The 17,215-nt window shown below is 54.0% G+C and overlaps 1 protein-coding gene and 1 long non-coding RNA gene across 7 annotated transcripts in view; one reads left to right on the top strand and one right to left on the bottom strand.

Annotated features, from left to right (window-relative positions):
* The window catches only part of SHANK2 (SH3 and multiple ankyrin repeat domains 2), a 695,443-nt gene that overhangs the window by 174,125 nt on the left and 504,103 nt on the right, over positions 1–17,215 (top strand). For all 6 annotated transcript variants that reach the window (XM_054662507.2, XM_054662506.2, XM_054662505.2 and 3 more), the window contains exon 9: positions 1,669–1,785. In XM_054662507.2, coding sequence (XP_054518482.2) covers positions 1,669–1,785 — 117 coding nt within the window. The remainder of the gene's footprint in view (positions 1–1,668; positions 1,786–17,215) is intronic.
* On the bottom strand, positions 2,426–16,999 carry LOC134807359 (uncharacterized). Its single transcript, XR_010147590.1, has 2 exons — positions 16,861–16,999; positions 2,426–3,057 (listed from the first exon to the last, which is right to left on the bottom strand). It is a non-coding gene; the product is annotated as an uncharacterized LOC134807359 (long non-coding RNA).

The following is a 17,215-nucleotide window of genomic DNA, read 5'->3' as shown; positions in this document are numbered from 1 at the left end:
GTGTTGAGGGTCCCAGCAGCTCCCGGGCTCTGTCACTTTTCTGCTCCCCACTCTGGAAGAAAGAAAGAACTTTTTCCCCAGTAGTTCTGATGAATGTTCTAGCTTGGAACTTGGCAGCTTCTCTAAGGTCAGCTGGGCGTCCCTTACTGTGCCTGGGGAGATGGAACCTGATGGCTCCTGCCTGTGTCCCGTGCCTCTGCAGGAGCAGGGTGGGGAGGCCTTCCCTGGACCTCTGAGAGTGGAGCTGGGGTAGCCCCCAAAGGCAAACGCAGGTGGAGTTCCCAGAAGAAGGGGCCATGGGGGCCAGGCAGGTGACAGCAAGGAAACCTGCAACAGGGATCTACTTTATAAATTAATGAGATTTGTGGGAGACACAGCAATGGTAAATGGAAATTTCTCGTGTGTGTGTGTGGTTTTTGTTTTTTGTTTTTGTTTGTTTTTGTTTGTTTGTTTGTTTTTTATAGCTCATCCAATTAATAGTTTCAATATCTTCCCTGTCATCTTTCCTTACTGTTAATTGCTGAGGTGTAGCTCTTTCTCATGGACCCTGAGAAGGTGAAATTCACCTCTATCTGTCTCAATTAGCAGTAGAGCAGGATTCATGAGAACCCCTTCCTGGGCTACCATGGCGCCTACTGCTCTCAACACCCCTAGGCTGCCTGCCCTTGGTGGGGCTCACCTCTTTCCCTCCCGACCCTGGGAGTGAGACGTGTTAGGTCAGGACCGAGTTTTCTCCAGGTCCAAGGTTGTGGCCACCATGTCGAGCAGTGTGTGGCTGGACAGAGGGGCCCTCATCACCTGCGTGGGGACCTCCCTGGCCCCTGTGAGCTTGGGTGGGGAGGGGCATCACTGGCTCACCAAGTGCTGACTCAGTGCCCAGCCTCGTGTGAGGCCCTGTGGTGTTCTTTGTCCCACATGATTCTCATCTGAACCCTGTGAGGGTTGAGGGTTGTTTCTGCCTACAGATGAGGGTGCGCATAGGTACTCAGGCGAAAGTTCTGATAAATGGTTCAGGCCTGGGTCTGTTTGACCCCTGGGCCCTGATGGTTCACAAGTCACACATGTTGCAGTTCTCAGAGAGGAGTTATCATAGTGTGGGTCTGCCCTACCCCTGCATCCTGCAACTTACTTAGGAGCTGGACTGCATTAAAGCAGTCGTGGGGCCGTCCGTCGCACGTCGAAGGACAGGGCTCACTCCTGTGGATGCAGTGTAGGGCTGTGAAGGCCTCTCCTGGCCATTTTGTGCTGCCCCCTTGGAAGGGGGAGCTTGGGTAACCGAAGCCGGGTCTGAGCCTTCTGGTTTGCATCTTGTGGAGCTGGGCACTGAGGTTGGGAGAAAGACGTCCTGCACCTCTGGGCTCTAGGCCCCGGGATCAGGATGGAAGGGACGTTGGGGCCCCTTCCCAGACCCTCTGTCTCACAGCTGAGCACCAGTCCCCAATCCCACCATGAAGGTCTTTCTCCCTGATCCACAGCCAGGGGTCTGGTGGTGCATGCTGATGTCTTTAGAGCGCTTGCCCAGATGGTGGGTGGGTGGTTGGGGTCCGCACAGGCCCTGCCCTGCCTTGGGGTTCTGGTGGAGCAGCCGAGTGGCTGGTGTACTTTGTGTGTGCATGCGGCCGTCGTGGCAGAGGGTTCCTGATTCACAGCCTGGGTTCTGTGTTTCAGGCCTGCAGGTACGGGCACGTGCAGCACTTGGAGCACCTGCTGTTCTACGGGGCAGACATGAGTGCCCAGAATGCCTCGGGGAACACGGCCTTGCACATCTGCGCCCTCTACAACCAGGTGAGTGCTGAGCGCGTTTAAAGGAAATAATGTATACAGTGGTCCATTTCCAAAACAAAGTGCCTTAAATTGGCTTACGTCAGCCAGGCGCGGTGGCTCACGCCTGTAATCCCAGCACTTTGCGAGGCTGAGGCGGGCGGATCACGAGGTCAGGAGATCGAGACCATCCTGCTAACATGGTGAAACCCTGTCTCTACTAAAAATACAAAAAATTAGCCGGGCATGGTGGCAGGCACCTGTAGTCCCAGCTACTCGGGAAGCTGAGGCAGGAGAATGGCGTGAACCCGGGAGGCGGAGCTTGCAGTGAGCCGAGACCATGCCACTGCACTCCAGCCTGGGCTACAGAGCGAGACTCCGTCTCAAAAAAAAAAAAAAAAAAAAAAAAAAAAAAAAAATTGGCTTAGGTCAGCAAACTACAAAAGAAACAAAATATACTAAGCCCCTGCTTAAATAGCCAATGCCTGCTTGTCAGCCCCTGCCCCTTAGTGGCCCTCACCCAAACCAAAAATGTTTAGTCTAAGATGAAACTTTGCTAGCTTGCAAAATAGCTTGCATTGTCTGTTCTTATCAGCCTGCCCAGCTACTTGGGTCATAAGTCAAATACTTAAAAAGCCCCTAAGTTAATTAAAATTGCAACACATTGTGGACTGCAGCAAAACACAGCGAAACAATCCTTAAAAAAACACGTAAAGCCCCAACCCAACAACCAATAGGCAACGTCCAGAAAAATTGTAACCCATAGTACTCAGCCTTTGAGGAGCTGGGGGAGGCACCTGTGCACTGGGGGATAAATTGCTTGTTGAAACCATGCCAGGTGTGCCTGCCCATCAGACACCTGATTTGCAAAACCATCATTAAGAGTCTCACTTTCGCTGTTCTCCGGGTCTCTAAGTCCATTCGTCGGGTTTAAACGGGTAAGTTTGTTTCTCACACGCTGCAGTGGCACGCACCCCAGCCAGCCCTGACCCTGGGGGGCACCGGGAAGGCCTTGCAGGGGGCATCTCAGGTCATCTTCACCTGCTGCCTCGGTGGGAACTGTTACCCTGTTGTAGAAGGGAGGAAACAGAGCCCCAGGAAAGCAAGGCGAGCATCCCACTCCCACAGCTGGTGCCAGAACTGGGCTCAAGACTCAGGTCTGGTCGGTGCCACGCCTCCATGCTGTCCATGCTCCATAAGATGCGTGAGGAGCCGGGCTCTCTTGTCCACCCTCTGTAGCTGGGATGCAAACTCTGTTCAGTTCTGGAGTCAGCCATCTACCCCGTCAGCAGGTCTCTATATGGAACATGGAGAGGGGCAGATCAGAGTCATGAGATGGGGAAGGACGTGGCGGACAAAGCCCCAGGATAGTTCTGGTACTCCCACCAGGCATGCGTGGCACCATCACATGAAAAAAGCAGGCCTTCCAGCCAGGTGCAGCAGCTCATACCTGTAATCCCAGTGCTTTGGGAGGCTGAGGGAGGAGTGGATTACTTGATCTAGTTTGAGACTAGCCTGGGCAACATGGTGAGACCCCATCTCTACAAAATTTTAAAAATCAGCCGGGTATGGTGGCATGTGCCTGTGGTCCCAGCTACTCAGGAGGCTGAGGTGGGAGGATCACTTGAGCCCTGGGGGTTTAAGGCTACAACAAGCCAAGATCATGCCACTGCACTGCAGCCTAGGTAACAGAGCAAAACCCTGTCTCCAAAATAAAAATTAAAAAAGCAAGCCTGGCCAGGCGCAGTGGCTCACTCCTGTAAGCCCAGCACTTTGGGAGGCCAAGGCAGGCGGATTGCTTGAGGTCGGAGTTCAAGACCAGCCTGGCCAATGTGGTGAAACACCATCTCTACTGAAAATACAAAAATTAGCCGGGTGTGGTGGCATGTGCCTGTAATCCCAGCGACTCGGGAGGCTGAGGCAAGAGAATCGCTTGAACCCGGGAGGCGGAGGTTGCAGTGAGCTGAGATAGTGCCACTGCACTCTAGCCTAGGTGACAGAGCAAGACTCTATCTCAAAAAAAAAAAAAAAAAAAAAAGAAAGAAAAGAAAAGAAAAGAAAAAGAAAAAAAAAGCAAGCCTTCCACCACTGCATGGGACAGATACGCCCCAATGTGCTTTTTCATTAAGTGGTAAAATACACATAACAAAATTTATGCCATTTTAACCACTTTTAAGTATGCAGTTCGGTGGCATTAAGTACATTTACATGGCTATGCAATTGCCTGCCATTCATCTCCAGAACTCTCTTAATCTTGCAAAATTGAAACTCTGTCCCCATCAAATGTAACTCTCCCCTCTCCTCAGCCCCTGGCAACCCCTGTTCACTTTCTGTGTCTGTAGATTTTCCTGCTGTAGGGACTTGATATGAGTAGAAACATAAAGTGTTTGTCCTTTGGTGTCTGGCTGATTTCACTGAGTGCAATGTTTTTGAGGTTTGTCCACGCTGTAGCCTGTGTCGGAATTTTTGATCCTTCCTTTTTAAGCTGAATAATAGTTTTAAGGTAAATAATACTCCCTTGTGTGGATCATGTGCGTGGACATCTGTCAGGGGACCCTCGGTGGCTTCCACCTTTTGAGTGTCGTGGATAATGCAGCTATGAGCATAGATGCAACCATGTGTTCAAGACCCTGTTTTCATTTCTTTCGGGGAAAAATGCCCACAAGTGGAACCTTGATGTGAAAAAGCAAATCATCTTCACACTTCCCTGTAAGACCAAGTGTGAGAGCCGAGGAGAGCAGGAAGTGAATGTGTCTAGGAAACACTGAAGGCTTCTGGGATGTGAGCCCTGCCTTCTGGGAGGCTGCATCCTAAATGACAAGGCCAAGTGACACCCCGCCCAGTGTGTGCACCGTGGCCTCACGGGGAGGTGAAGCGGGGGCGCAGGGGGCTGTTGGTCCCGCAGGAGGCTGCTGGTCCTGTAGGAGCGGGGAAGCCATGGGGGGTTAAGTGGTGGGGGCGGCCTGTGGAGTGGAGCTGGTGAGAAGGGGCCCTGGGCTCACGGGGGCATAGGTGGGGTGCAGGCACTGCTTTAGGAGGACAGGGGGCTGTTTCTCTGTTTCCTTGGTGCTCAAAGTCAGGTGAATTCCTGGACATCACTATTGAAGGACTTCTCTGTCCGTGCCTTCTTTTTTCTCTTTCTCTGATCTCAAGGAACTTCAAATCTGGAGGGTGTCGAGATGTGGATGCTACACTAAGCGGCAGAGCAGCGTGGGGTGGGAGGGGATGTGGCTCTTTATCCTCGAGGAACAGAGGGAGATCTCAGAGGAGGAACTCTGCTGGATGCCCAGGGCTCTTTGTGCCAGAGTCCATCCTCTGCAGGCTGTCAGCATTCTCTTCCCATCCCAAAGCAGTGCTCCCATCCTATTGGCTCATGGTGGCCTCCGGGGTGGAATCTCAAGCCTCATCCTTTACCCAAGCCATTCCCCAGCCCTTCCATGGCTCCTCACCAGCCCAGGCCCCTCCAGCCACTCTGCTGGAGTCCCACTTTGCTTCTAGCTGTTCAATCTTCCTGGATTCTTTGCCCTGGAAAACTCCTATGCATCCTTCAAGATCCAATTCAGACTTCCTGACCCTCAGTCAAGCCTTCTGCTGATGACTCCCTCACATAGTTGTACATTTTTCTCTGCAGCCCTTTGCGAGACATAGCCAGGGCAAAATGTCCAGGACCAGACAGTTATTATGCCTTCCCTGTTTTCTCTGCTGATGCTCCCTTCCCCTTGGGTCCACCTGAGAGGAAGCACGTGTGGATATCATCAGAGGCATAAGCCGCCATCTTTCATAGCTGCGGTTGGGTGGCATTTCAGCTGAGCTGTGAGCAGCATTTTGCAGAGCTGCAGACTTCCCCCACTCAAAGAAAGCACATTGATGTAGTTTGTATGCAGCTGTGTCCCTAGGTATGCCACGGGGTGTGAATGCTGAAATGTCTGTGTGAGTGTGGAGATACATTACTCAGCTGCATTAGAAAAACACATCATGAGGCTTGGCTGTGGCTGGTAAACACATCTGCACCAACATCTGCTTCCTAATTACTGCTTTGGATGGAAAAAACATTCCTTAATTTTCCCCAGTAGATTGCAAGCACATTTTATCTTGAAAACTCAAGAAAAGTCTGTTTTTTGTCACTTGAAATAATTGTGGACAAGATGGTATTTGAAAGTGTTGATGTTTCTTTCTGATTAGAAAAGGTTAACACATTTTGATGATCTGTATTGAGCTTGACTTGGTATCACTCCACACTCCACATGCCCCATATCTGTCCTATGCCTCAGCTGCCGGCTCCAGGAGGGTCCCAAGCTGGCTGGGGCTCTCAGGACATCCTCTCCCCACCTCGGGCCTCAGGTTAGCACATGAGCCATCTGCTTTTGCTATAAAGAGCCAGTTGGGTAACATTTTAGGCTTTGCGTGTCGCATGGACTCCGTCATAACGATTCAACTGCCACTGTAGTGCAAAAGCAGCCATAGACAGTGTGTAAATCAGAGTGTAGCCATGTTCCAATAAAACTTTATTTACAAAACAGGGAGTGGGCTGATTTGGCCTGCGGGCCATTCTTCTCTAAGCCTTGGAATGGAAGGCTGCATCTCCTCCTCTCCCCCATCTGTCTTATTGATGGATCCCCCTCCCCAGGATTGAGTGGCTTCTCCTGCAGCCAGGAAGCCTCTGGAGGTAGTATGGAGAGCTCTCCCATTCCAGGGCGGACAGCTGTTCCAACTCCCGCCTGTGTGCCCCCTCTTCTGTCTGGGTAGAAATGCATTAGCTGGCTCCCCTGGTTTTGATTTCCAGCCTTGCCTAGCCTCCAAGAACCAATGGGCAGGGTCATAGGCTCTGGACTGGTTGGCCCCTTGACCTCTGGCTACAGTGTCAGTCGGAATGTCTGCGAGTGGTCTAGGATCCAGCTTCGTATATCCCTCATACTCCTCCTTAGGGTTCTAGGGTGTCTTTAATCTCCTCCCTCATGCCCTCCCCAAACTCTTTGGAGTGTCTCACTGATGTAGTTAAAGAAGCTGGTCCAAACCACATCTCGTGTGATGCCAAGAGAGGCACAGCTTCATGTCTGCATCTTCCAGGTGCCAGTAAGTGACCAGGAGGAATGCAGAACCCCTACCTTTGTCCTGCAGGCACTGCATGTTGTACTTGACCCAAAGCTTCTTTCCTTCCTGAGTCACCATTTGAACACCTTGCTATACTCACTCCCCCTTGTCTACACATGTATGAGGCATGTGGTTCATTAGAGCAGGCACTCATGCAGGTGGCAGAAACCACTCTAGCAACTTTAAGCAGAAAGGGTGCCATACAGGGCACACACACACAGGGCATGCAGGGAGTAGTGTTGAACAACAGACTGTTCAGGGATGGGACAGAGGTGCCTTTGAATCAAGACAGGATTCAAGGAAAGGAGTCAGGAGGCAGCCCTGAGGAAGTGGAACAGTAATTCAAAGAGGCATGGTGGTCTGGGTTTCATCTGGACTAGCCCATTGCCTTGCCTTGCTATGCTGTCCTGGACAACCTATTGTCTCTCTAGGGCCCTGAATTTCCTTATCTGTAATGTGGGGATAATTAAACCGAATTCACAGGGTTGCTAAGAGGCTAAAAATAGAAAACAAATATATGGTAATATGGTATTCCTGGAACATAGTAGATGCTCAGTAAATAGTGGCTGTAATGATAGCAGTGGTGTTAGTGGTGATGGTGAAGGTGGTGATGATACTGTTGCTGATGGTCGTCATGAGGCTGGCGATGGTGGTGGTGCTGATGATGGTGGTGATGATGAAGGTGGTGATGGTGAGGCTGATGGTGATAATGATGAAGGTGTTGATGAAGGCGGTGATGGTGGTGGTGGCAATGATGAAGGTGGTGATGATGATAGTGGTGGTTGATAGTGATGATGGTGAAGGTGAAGATGATGATGGTGCTGATGGTGACAGTAATCATGGTAATGGTGATGGTGGTGGTCATGGTGACAGTGATGGTGATGATGGTGGTTGATAGTGATGGTGCTGATGATGGTGGTGAGGGTGGTCATGGTGATAGTGATGGTGGCCATGGTGATGGTGATGATGGTGGTGGTTGATAATGATGATGGTGATGATGGTGGTGGTGGTGGTGATGGTGATGGTAATCATGGTGATGGTGATGATGGTGGTCATGGCGACAGTGATGGTGATGATGGTGGTGGTTGATAGTGATGGTGCTGATGATGGTGGTGAGGGTGGTCATGGTGATAGTGATGGTGGCCATGGTGATGGTGATGATGGTGGTGGTTGATGGTGATGATGGTGGTAGTTGATGGTGATGATGGTGGTGGTGATGGTGATGGTGATGGTAATCATGGTGATGGTGATGACAGTGGTCATGGCAACAGCGATGGTGCTGATGATGGTGGTGAGCATGGTCATGGTGATGGTGATGGCAGTGCAGCAGAATAAATGAGGTTTCTAGCTGAGCTGTAACCTCCACATTGGAATTACCCAAAGAACCTGTGAATAGTACAGCTGCCAGGCTTCCAGCCCATAACCCAGAATCCCAGTGATGCTGAGGAATCTGCAGAGCAGCAGCTGGCTCCACTGTGAGACAGGACCAGCATACCAGACTCCATGCCCATTAAGGTCTCTTTCCATTCTGCCCTCACAGAGCATGACCAAAGTCACTATGGCATCTAATGGTGGCTTGACAGCCCTTCTCCCTGAACATGGCCTGTGGTCGCCAAATACACAGTCATGGTTGCAGTGTTGCATTGTGCTGCTGGGGAACTTGTCAAGCAAAGGCACTTTATTTGCCTTCCCTAGATATTCAGATTCTTCCAGTCTCTTTGGATGAGTCTTACAGCCCTTGAGCTTTTCTGCTACAGACACTGGGGGTCAGGATGCAGTCTTCTGTTGTCTAGGACTGTGCCAAGCATTGCTGGGCATTTAGGATTCACAGTTTCTGGGCCCTAAACAGCAGGAGTGTCTGTCACTCAGTGTGCCATTGAGACTACTTGTGTACATCACCCCCTTCCTCTTTCTACTTGTAGATTAAGTCATGGTACTAATGATGATGGCAGTGCTGATGGTAATGATAGTGACGGTGATCATGTTCATGGTGAGTGACGGCAGGTGATGGTGATGATGATTGTGATGATGGTGGTGATGGTGATGGTTGTGATGGTGATGATGGTTGTGATGGCGATGGTGGCGATGATGCTAGTGATGATATGGATGGTGATGATGGTGATGGTGGTGGTGGTGATGATGATGGTGGTGAGGATGGTGGTGACAGTGATAATGATGATGGTGATGGTGGTAATGCTGGTGATATTGATGATGTTAGTGGTAGTGGTGGTGGTGATGATGGTGGTGATGGTGATGGTGACAGTGGTCATATTGTTGGTGAGCAATGGTGGTGGTAGTGGTGATGTTCATGGTCATAGTGGTAGTGGTGGTGGTGGTGATGATGGCAGTGATGGTGATGGTGGCGACAGTGATAGTGACGATGGTCTCATTGATGGTGACTGATGCAGGCTGGTGATGATGATGATGATGGTGATGCTGCTATTGACGATATTCCTGTAACAAGCCTCTCCTTGTTAGATCTAAAAGCACCCAGGTGTATGGATTGTTACATGTGCTTTATCAGTTTTAGGCAGGCCTTACCACCTCCACACTTGTAATAAAATACACTATGATTAGAATGTTCTCTCTTCTTTTATGAAATCACCTAATTAGGGCTTTGATTGTAAGTATCAAATTGTGTCTAATCTGTCAACCCCTCACCTCATCCTGGCTCTCCAAGAGCTCCAGAGGGAGGGGAGCAGCCTGGGGTTCATTTTTCTGCCCTGGATGACGAAGGAGCGAAGCAAGTTTTAAATATCAAAGGTTACTAGGCTAGGCCAATTTGTCTGGAAGGTAAAAATAATAAAAAACAGTCTGCCTGTCTTTGATACCAGCGCGAGCCAGGGTAGGAAGACGTGGTGTTTCCTGTTTGCGTCTGTGCCCTTGCTGGTGTCCCACGGGGAAACTGTCCAAGCTGTGGCAGCTCCCATGGGGCCATCATGGGGTGATGGCCCCCTGAGCATTGGGCATTGTGGGTGTGGGTCTCGCTGAATGGCGACAGTGTCCACACGCCCTTTCCTTCACCTCCCCCAGCTCTGGTGGGTGGCTGGCTTGGTTGGCTTTCCCTTTATACAGGCCAGAAGATGCAGGAGTGGTCAAAGGCCGCTCCGTTAGTAAATGAGGAAGCCAGGTTTCCAACCCATGCCTTGTGGATGCATTTCTGTAACCCACTGACTGGGGAAGGGGCCTCTACTGGGCACAGGTCAGGCAGAAGCACCTATGCCCACGGCAGTGAGGGGTGTGTTCGTACTTACCCTGGCCCTTACAGGCACAGCTCTTCAAGGGGAGGGCTGGTCTGAGGGACCAGGTTCCAGCCCTGTCCCAATGACACCAGCGTCCCAGCCACTTCCCCGTTTTACTCATGCAGACATCTTAGTTGTTTTTACATTTATGGCTGCCCAAAAGGCCTTATTTCAAAAGATAGCTTAACCTGAAAACAAACTCCTAATTTACACTTTGGAGTGTGCAGTAATTTGTATCTGTGACATTTAAGTGAAGACAGCCTCAGTGCCGTTGAAAGGAAATGGCTTGACAGGGCCTGGAGCTTCCGAGTTAACATCCTGGTTGCAACGTTGTCTGTGCCTGTGGGCATGTCTGCCACCAGTGTTTCTGCTTTTGACCTCTGCCTTCTCTTACGTCATGCTCATTTGCTTATGAAGACACTCCACCCACTTCTGTCTCCAGAAGTTCCTTGGCTTCACGGACCCCCTGCCCACCTTCCCTGCTCACTGCTCATCTCCCTGGGAGACTTCTGCACCCCCCCAACTTCCCCACTCACTGCTCATCTCCCTGGGAGACTTCTGCACCCCCCACAACTTCCCCACTCACTGCTCATCTCCCTGGAAGAGTTCTGTACCCTCCCAAGCAATTTCCCCACTCACTGCTCATTTCCCTGGGAGAGTTCTGTACCCCCCCTCAACTTCCCCACTCACTGCTCATCTCCCCGGGAGAGTTCTGTACACACCCCCCACCTCCCACCAACTTCCCCACTCACTGCTCATCTCCCTGGGAGAGTTCTGCACACACACACCCACCAACTTCCCCACTCACTGCTCATCTCCCTGGGAGAGTTCTGTACTCCCCTCCCAACTTCCCCACTCACTGCTCATCTCCCTGGGAGACTTCTGCACTCCCCCCACAACTTCCCCACTCACTGCTCATCTCCCTGGGAGAGTTCTGTACCCCGCCCCCACCAACTTCCCCACTCACCGCTTATCTCCCTGGGAGAGTTCTGTATCCCCCCCAACTTCCCCACTCACTGCTCATCTCCCTGGGAGAGTTCTGTACCCCCCCCCCCCCAACTTCCCCACTCACCGCTCATCTCCCTGGGAGAGTTCTGTATGCCCCGCCCCCAACTTCCCCACTCACCACTCATCTCCCTGGGAGAGTTCTGTACCCCTCCTCCCCAACTTCGCCACTCACTGCTCATCTCCCTGGGAGAGTTCTATACCACCCCCAACTTCCCCACTCACTGTTCATCTCCCTGGAAGAGTTCCGCACACCCCCCCCCCAACTTCCCCAGTCACTGCTCATCTCCCTGGGAGAGTTCTGCACACACCCCCCCGCAACGTCCCCACTCACTGCTCATCTCTCTGGAAGAGGTCTGCACACACCCCCCAACTTCCCCACTCACTGCTCATCTCCCCAGGAGAGTTCTGTACACACCCCCCACCTCCCACCAACTTCCCCACTCACTGCTCATCTCCCTGGGAGAGTTCTGCACCCCCTCCCAACTTCCCCACTCACTGCTCATCTCCCTGGGAGAGTTCTGCACACCCCCTCCCAACTTCCCCAGTCACTGCTCATCTCCCCGGGAGAGTTCTGCACACCGCCACCCAACTTCCCCACTCACTGCTCATCTCCCTGGGAGAGTTCTGCATCTCCCCTGCAAACTTCCCCACTCACTGCTCATCTCCCTGGGAGAGTTCTGCATCTCCCCTGCAAACTTCCCCACTCACTGCTCATCTCCCTGGGAGAGTTCTATACCCCGCCCCCCAACTTCCCCACTCACTGCTCATCTCCCCAGGAGAGTTCTGCACCCCCCCCCACCCAACTTCCCCATTCACTGCTCATCTCCCTGGGAGAGTTCTGCACACACACCCCCACCAACTTCCCCACTCACTGCTCATCTCCCTGGGAGAGTTCTGTACCCTCCCCCAACTTCCCCACTCAACACTCATCTCCCTGGGAGAGTTCTGTACTCCCCTCCCAACTTCCCCACTCACTGCTCATCTCCCTGGGAGACTTCTGCACTCCCCCCACAACTTCCCCACTCACTGCTCATCTCCCTGGGAGAGTTCTGTACCCCGTCCCCACCAACTTCCCCACTCACCGCTTATCTCCCTGGGAGAGTTCTGTATCCCCCCCAACTTCCCCACTCACTGCTCATCTCCCTGGGAGAGTTCTGTACCCCCCCCCCCAACTTCCCCACTCACCGCTCATCTCCCTGGGAGAGTTCTGTATGCCCCGCCCCCAACTTCCCCACTCACCACTCATCTCCCTGGGAGAGTTCTGTACCCCTCCTCCCCAACTTCGCCACTCACTGCTCATCTCCCTGGGAGAGTTCTATACCACCCCCAACTTCCCCACTCACTGTTCATCTCCCTGGAAGAGTTCCGCACACACCCCCCCCCCAACTTCCCCAGTCACTGCTCATCTCCCTGGGAGAGTTCTGCACACACACCCCCGCAACATCCCCACTCACTGCTCATCTCTCTGGAAGAGGTCTGCACACACCCCCCAACTTCCCCACTCACTGCTCATCTTCCCGGGAGAGTTCTGTACACACCCCCCACCTCCCACCAACTTCCCCACTCACTGCTCATCTCCCTGGGAGAGTTCTGCACACACACCCCCCCCAACTTCCCCACTCACTGCTCATCTCCCTGGGAGAGTTCTGTACACCCCCCCAACTTCCCCACTCACTGCTCATCTCCCTGGAAGAGTTCTGCACCCCCTCCCAACTTCCCCACTCACTGCTCATCTCCCTGGGAGAGTTCTGCACACCCCCTCCCAACTTCCCCAGTCACTGCTCATCTCCCCGGGAGAGTTCTGCACACCGCCACCCAACTTCCCCAGTCACTGCTCATCTCCCCGGGAGAGTTCTGTACCACCCCCCCCAACTTCCCCACTCACTGCTCATCTCCCTGGGAGAGTTCTGCAGACCCCCTCCCAACTTCCCCAGTCACTGCTCATCTCCCCGGGAGAGTTCTGCACACCGCCACCCAACTTCCCCAGTCACTGCTCATCTCCCCGGGAGAGTTCTGTACCACCCCCCCCAACTTCCCCACTCACTGCTCATCTCCCTGGGAGAGTTCTGCACCTCCCCCGCCAACTTCCCCACTCACTGCTCATCTCCCTGGGAGAGTTCTGCACCTCCCCCGCCAACTTCCCCACTCACTGCTCATCTCCCTGGGAGAGTTCTATACCCCCCCAACTTCCCCACTCACTGCTCATCTCCCCAGGAGAGTTCTGCACCCCCCCCACCCAACTTCCCCACTCACTGCTCATCTCCCTGGGAGAGTTCTGCACACACACCCCCACCAACTTCCCCACTCACTGCTCATCTCCCTGGGAGAGTTCTGTACCCTCCCCCAACTTCCCCACTCACCACTCATCTCCCTGGGAGAGTTCTGTACTCCCCTCCCAACTTCCCCACTCACTGCTCATCTCCCTGGGAGACTTCTGCACTCCCCCCACAACTTCCCCACTCACTGCTCATCTCCCTGGGAGAGTTCTGTACCATGCCCCCATCAACTTCCCCACTCACCGCTCATCTCCCTGGGAGAGTTCTGTATCCCCCACAACTTCCCCACTCACCGCTCATCTCCCTGGGAGAGTTCTGTATCCCCCACAACTTCCACACTCACCGCTCATCTCCCTGGGAGAGTTCTGTACCCCCCCCCAACTTCCCCACTCACCGCTCATCTCCCTGGGAGAGTTCTGTATGCCCTGCCCCCAACTTCCCCACTCACCGCTCATCTCCCTGGGAGAGTTCTGTACCCCTCCTCCCCAACTTCGCCACTCACTGCTCATCTCCCTGGGAGAGTTCTGTACCACCCCCAACTTCCCCACTCACTGTTCATCTCCCTGGAAGAGTTCCGCACACCCTCCCCCCCAACTTCCCCAGTCACCTGCTCATCTCCCTGGGAGAGTTCTGCACACCCCACCCCCCCCGCAACGTCCCCACTCACTGCTCATCTCTCTGGAAGAGTTCTGCACACACCCCCCAACTTCCCCACTCACTGCTCATCTCTCTGGAAGAGTTCTGCACACACCCCCCAACTTCCCCACTCACTGCTCATCTCCCCGGGAGAGTTCTGTACACACCCCCCACCTCCCGCCAACTTCCCCACTCACTGCTCATCTCCCTGGGAGAGTTCTGCACACACACCCCCCACCAACTTCCCCACTCACTGCTCATCTCCCTGGGAGAGTTCTGTACCCCCTGCCAACTTCCCCACTCACTGCTCATCTCCCTGGGAGAGTTCTGTACACCCCCCCAACTTCCCCACTCGCTGCTCATCTCCCTGGGAGAGTTCTGTACACACCACCCCCAACTTCCCCACTCACCGCTCATCTCCCTGGGAGAGTTCTGCACACACACCCCCAACTTCCCCACTCACTGCTCATCTCCCCGGGAGAGTTCTGCACACAACCCCCCCACCAACTTCCCCACTCACTGCTCATCTCCCTGGGAGAGTTCTGTACCCCCGCCAACTTCCCTGCTCATCTCCCTGGGAGAGTTCTATACCCCCCCCAACTTCCCCACTCACTGCTCATCTCCCCAGGAGAGTTCTGCAGCCCCCCCCCACCCAACTTCCCCACTCACTGCTCATCTCCCTGGGAGAGTTCTGCACACACCCCCCCACCAACTTCCCCACTCACCGCTCATCTCCCTGGGAGAGTTCTGTACCCTCCCCCAACTTCCCCACTCACCACTCATCTCCCTGGGAGAGTTCTGTACTCCCCTCCCAACTTCCCCACTCACTGCTCATCTCCCTGGGAGACTTCTGCACTCCCCCCACAACTTCCCCACTCACTGCTCATCTCCCTGGGAGAGTTCTGTACCCCGCCCCCACCAACTTCCCCACTCACCGCTCATCTCCCTGGGAGAGTTCTGTACCCCCCACAACTTCCCCACTCACCGCTCATCTCCCTGGGAGAGTTCTGTATCCCCCCCAACTTCCCCACTCACTGCTCATCTCCCTGGGAGAGTTCTGTACCCCCCCCCCAACTTCCCCACTCACCGCTCATCTCCCTGGGAGAGTTCTGTATGCCCCGCCCCCAACTTCCCCACTCACCACTCATCTCCCTGGGAGAGTTCTGTACCCCTCCTCCCCAACTTTGCTACTCACTGCTCATCTCCCTGGGAGAGTTCTGTACCACCCCCAACTTCCCCACTCACTGTTCATCTCCCTGGAAGAGTTCCGCACAGCCCCCTCGCCAACTTCCCCAGTCACTGCTCATCTCCCTGGGAGAGTTCTGCACACACACCCCCGCAGCGTCCCCACTCACTGCTCATCTCTCTGGAAGAATTCTGCACACACACCCCAACTTCCCCACTCACTGCTCATCTCCCTGGGAGAGTTCTGCACATACACCCCAACTTCCCCACTCACTGCTCATCTCCCTGGAAGAGTTCTGCACACACCCTCCAACTTCCCCACTCACTGCTCATCTCCCTGGAAGAGTTCTGCATACCCCCCCACAACTTCCCCACTCACTGCTCATCTCCCCGGGAGAGTTCTGCACAACCCCCCCCAACTTCCCCAGTCACTGCTCATCTCCCTGGAAGAGTTCTGCGTACCCCCCCACAACTTCCCCACTCACTGCTCATCTCCCCGGGAGAGTTCTGCACACCCCCCCAACTTCCCCAGTCACTGCTCATCTCCCTGGAAGAGTTCTGCACACCCCCCCCCCCAACTTCCCCACTCACTGCTCATCTCCCCGGGAGAGTTCTGCACACATGGCTTCCACCTTCTCATGGCTGTTGTCTCACTGAGACAGTGTGGTCAGACTTTCACCCCTGCTTGCTCAAACCCAGTCACACCCACATGGCACTTCCATGGTCCCGTCTCTGTCCCCATCCAGCTCAACGTTTCTGTGGCATCTCTCGGTGTCTGCACTGCACGCTCCTGTTACCCAGATTCCCTCCTGCAGTGACTCCCGAGGTGACCTCCGGCGGGCCTGTCTGTGTCCTTGTACGCCTTCTAGAAAACCCCAAGAGTCCCCAGTCGGAGTCTCACAGCTCACTTCTGCCCTGAGCTCTGGCAGTGATGTCTGCTCCTTGCCAATGGCCCCACGTGCCGACCTCTTAGGAGACTCCAGTGCGGCAGCTGCTCCCCACTCTGTAAATAACACCCTTCCCCTGGAGCTCAGGCCCAAAACCTGGCCACCTCCTGTTTCTCACCGTCCCTCTCATCCCGGGACTTGTCCATTCCCTCTCCACCCTCTCTGGGCCCGTCTACCCCTCTTGTCCCCTCCACCCCTCTTGTCCCCACCACCCTTCTCACCCTCGCCTGGGGCCCTGCCGTCTCTCCCCGGGACTATGTATTCACCATCCAGCCTCTTTCCTTCCAGTCTGTCTTCCCTCAAATCCACTTTCTGTCACCCAAGTTCTTCATCCCTCCCCTGCTGAGAACCCTGTTTGCATAACCCAGGGCTTGTGTCCTGTGCCCTTCTCTCCTATCCAGCCCAGCTCATCCCAGCTTGCTGCTGCCTGGCCCCACCACTGCCTTCCTGCCTCCCGGCCCCTTGCCGGTTTCTACTTCGGTTCTTGGTGCTTTGCTGGGATGGCCTCTGCCTCCGCCCAGCTGTCCCCAGGCTCTCTCTCCTCCCATCCCAGGACTCAGCTTGCCCAGCCAGCCGCATCCTCTCCACTGTCTGCATCAGACCCACCCGTCCTGAGGTTGTGTGGTTGTTTTCTGTGCCCCCTCTCCAGCCCAAGCCTGGCAGAGACCTTGACTTTCTGGTTTGCATCTGTGTCCCCAGGGACTAGGACAGTACCTGGCAGCTCCATGAGGACTCACTGCATGCATCAATGAGTGGCTTCCTCTGTCTGTCTCTTCATCTGTAAATGGAAATGATGGGGTCTGGGGAATCCAGCAGCCAGTGGGAACTGCAGGTCTTCATCTGTAAATGGAAATGATGGGGTCTGGGGGTCCAGCAGCCGGTGGGAACTGCAGGTCTTCATCTGTAAATGGAAATTATGGGGTCTGGGGAATCCAGCAGCCAGTGGGAACTGCAGGTCTTCATCTGTAAATGGAAATGATGGGGTCTGGGGGTCCAGCAGCTGATGGGAACTGCAGGCACACTGTGTTCTCAGCGGGCACAGTGCGAGCCCCAGGAACGCTCCTTCGTG

The sequence above is a fragment of the Pan troglodytes genome, chromosome 9 (genome assembly GCF_028858775.2).
Source record: "Pan troglodytes isolate AG18354 chromosome 9, NHGRI_mPanTro3-v2.0_pri, whole genome shotgun sequence".
Taxonomy (NCBI): domain Eukaryota; kingdom Metazoa; phylum Chordata; class Mammalia; order Primates; family Hominidae; genus Pan; species Pan troglodytes.
Note: the sequence above shows the minus strand (reverse complement) of the source record. Positions and strands in the feature narration are given on the sequence as shown.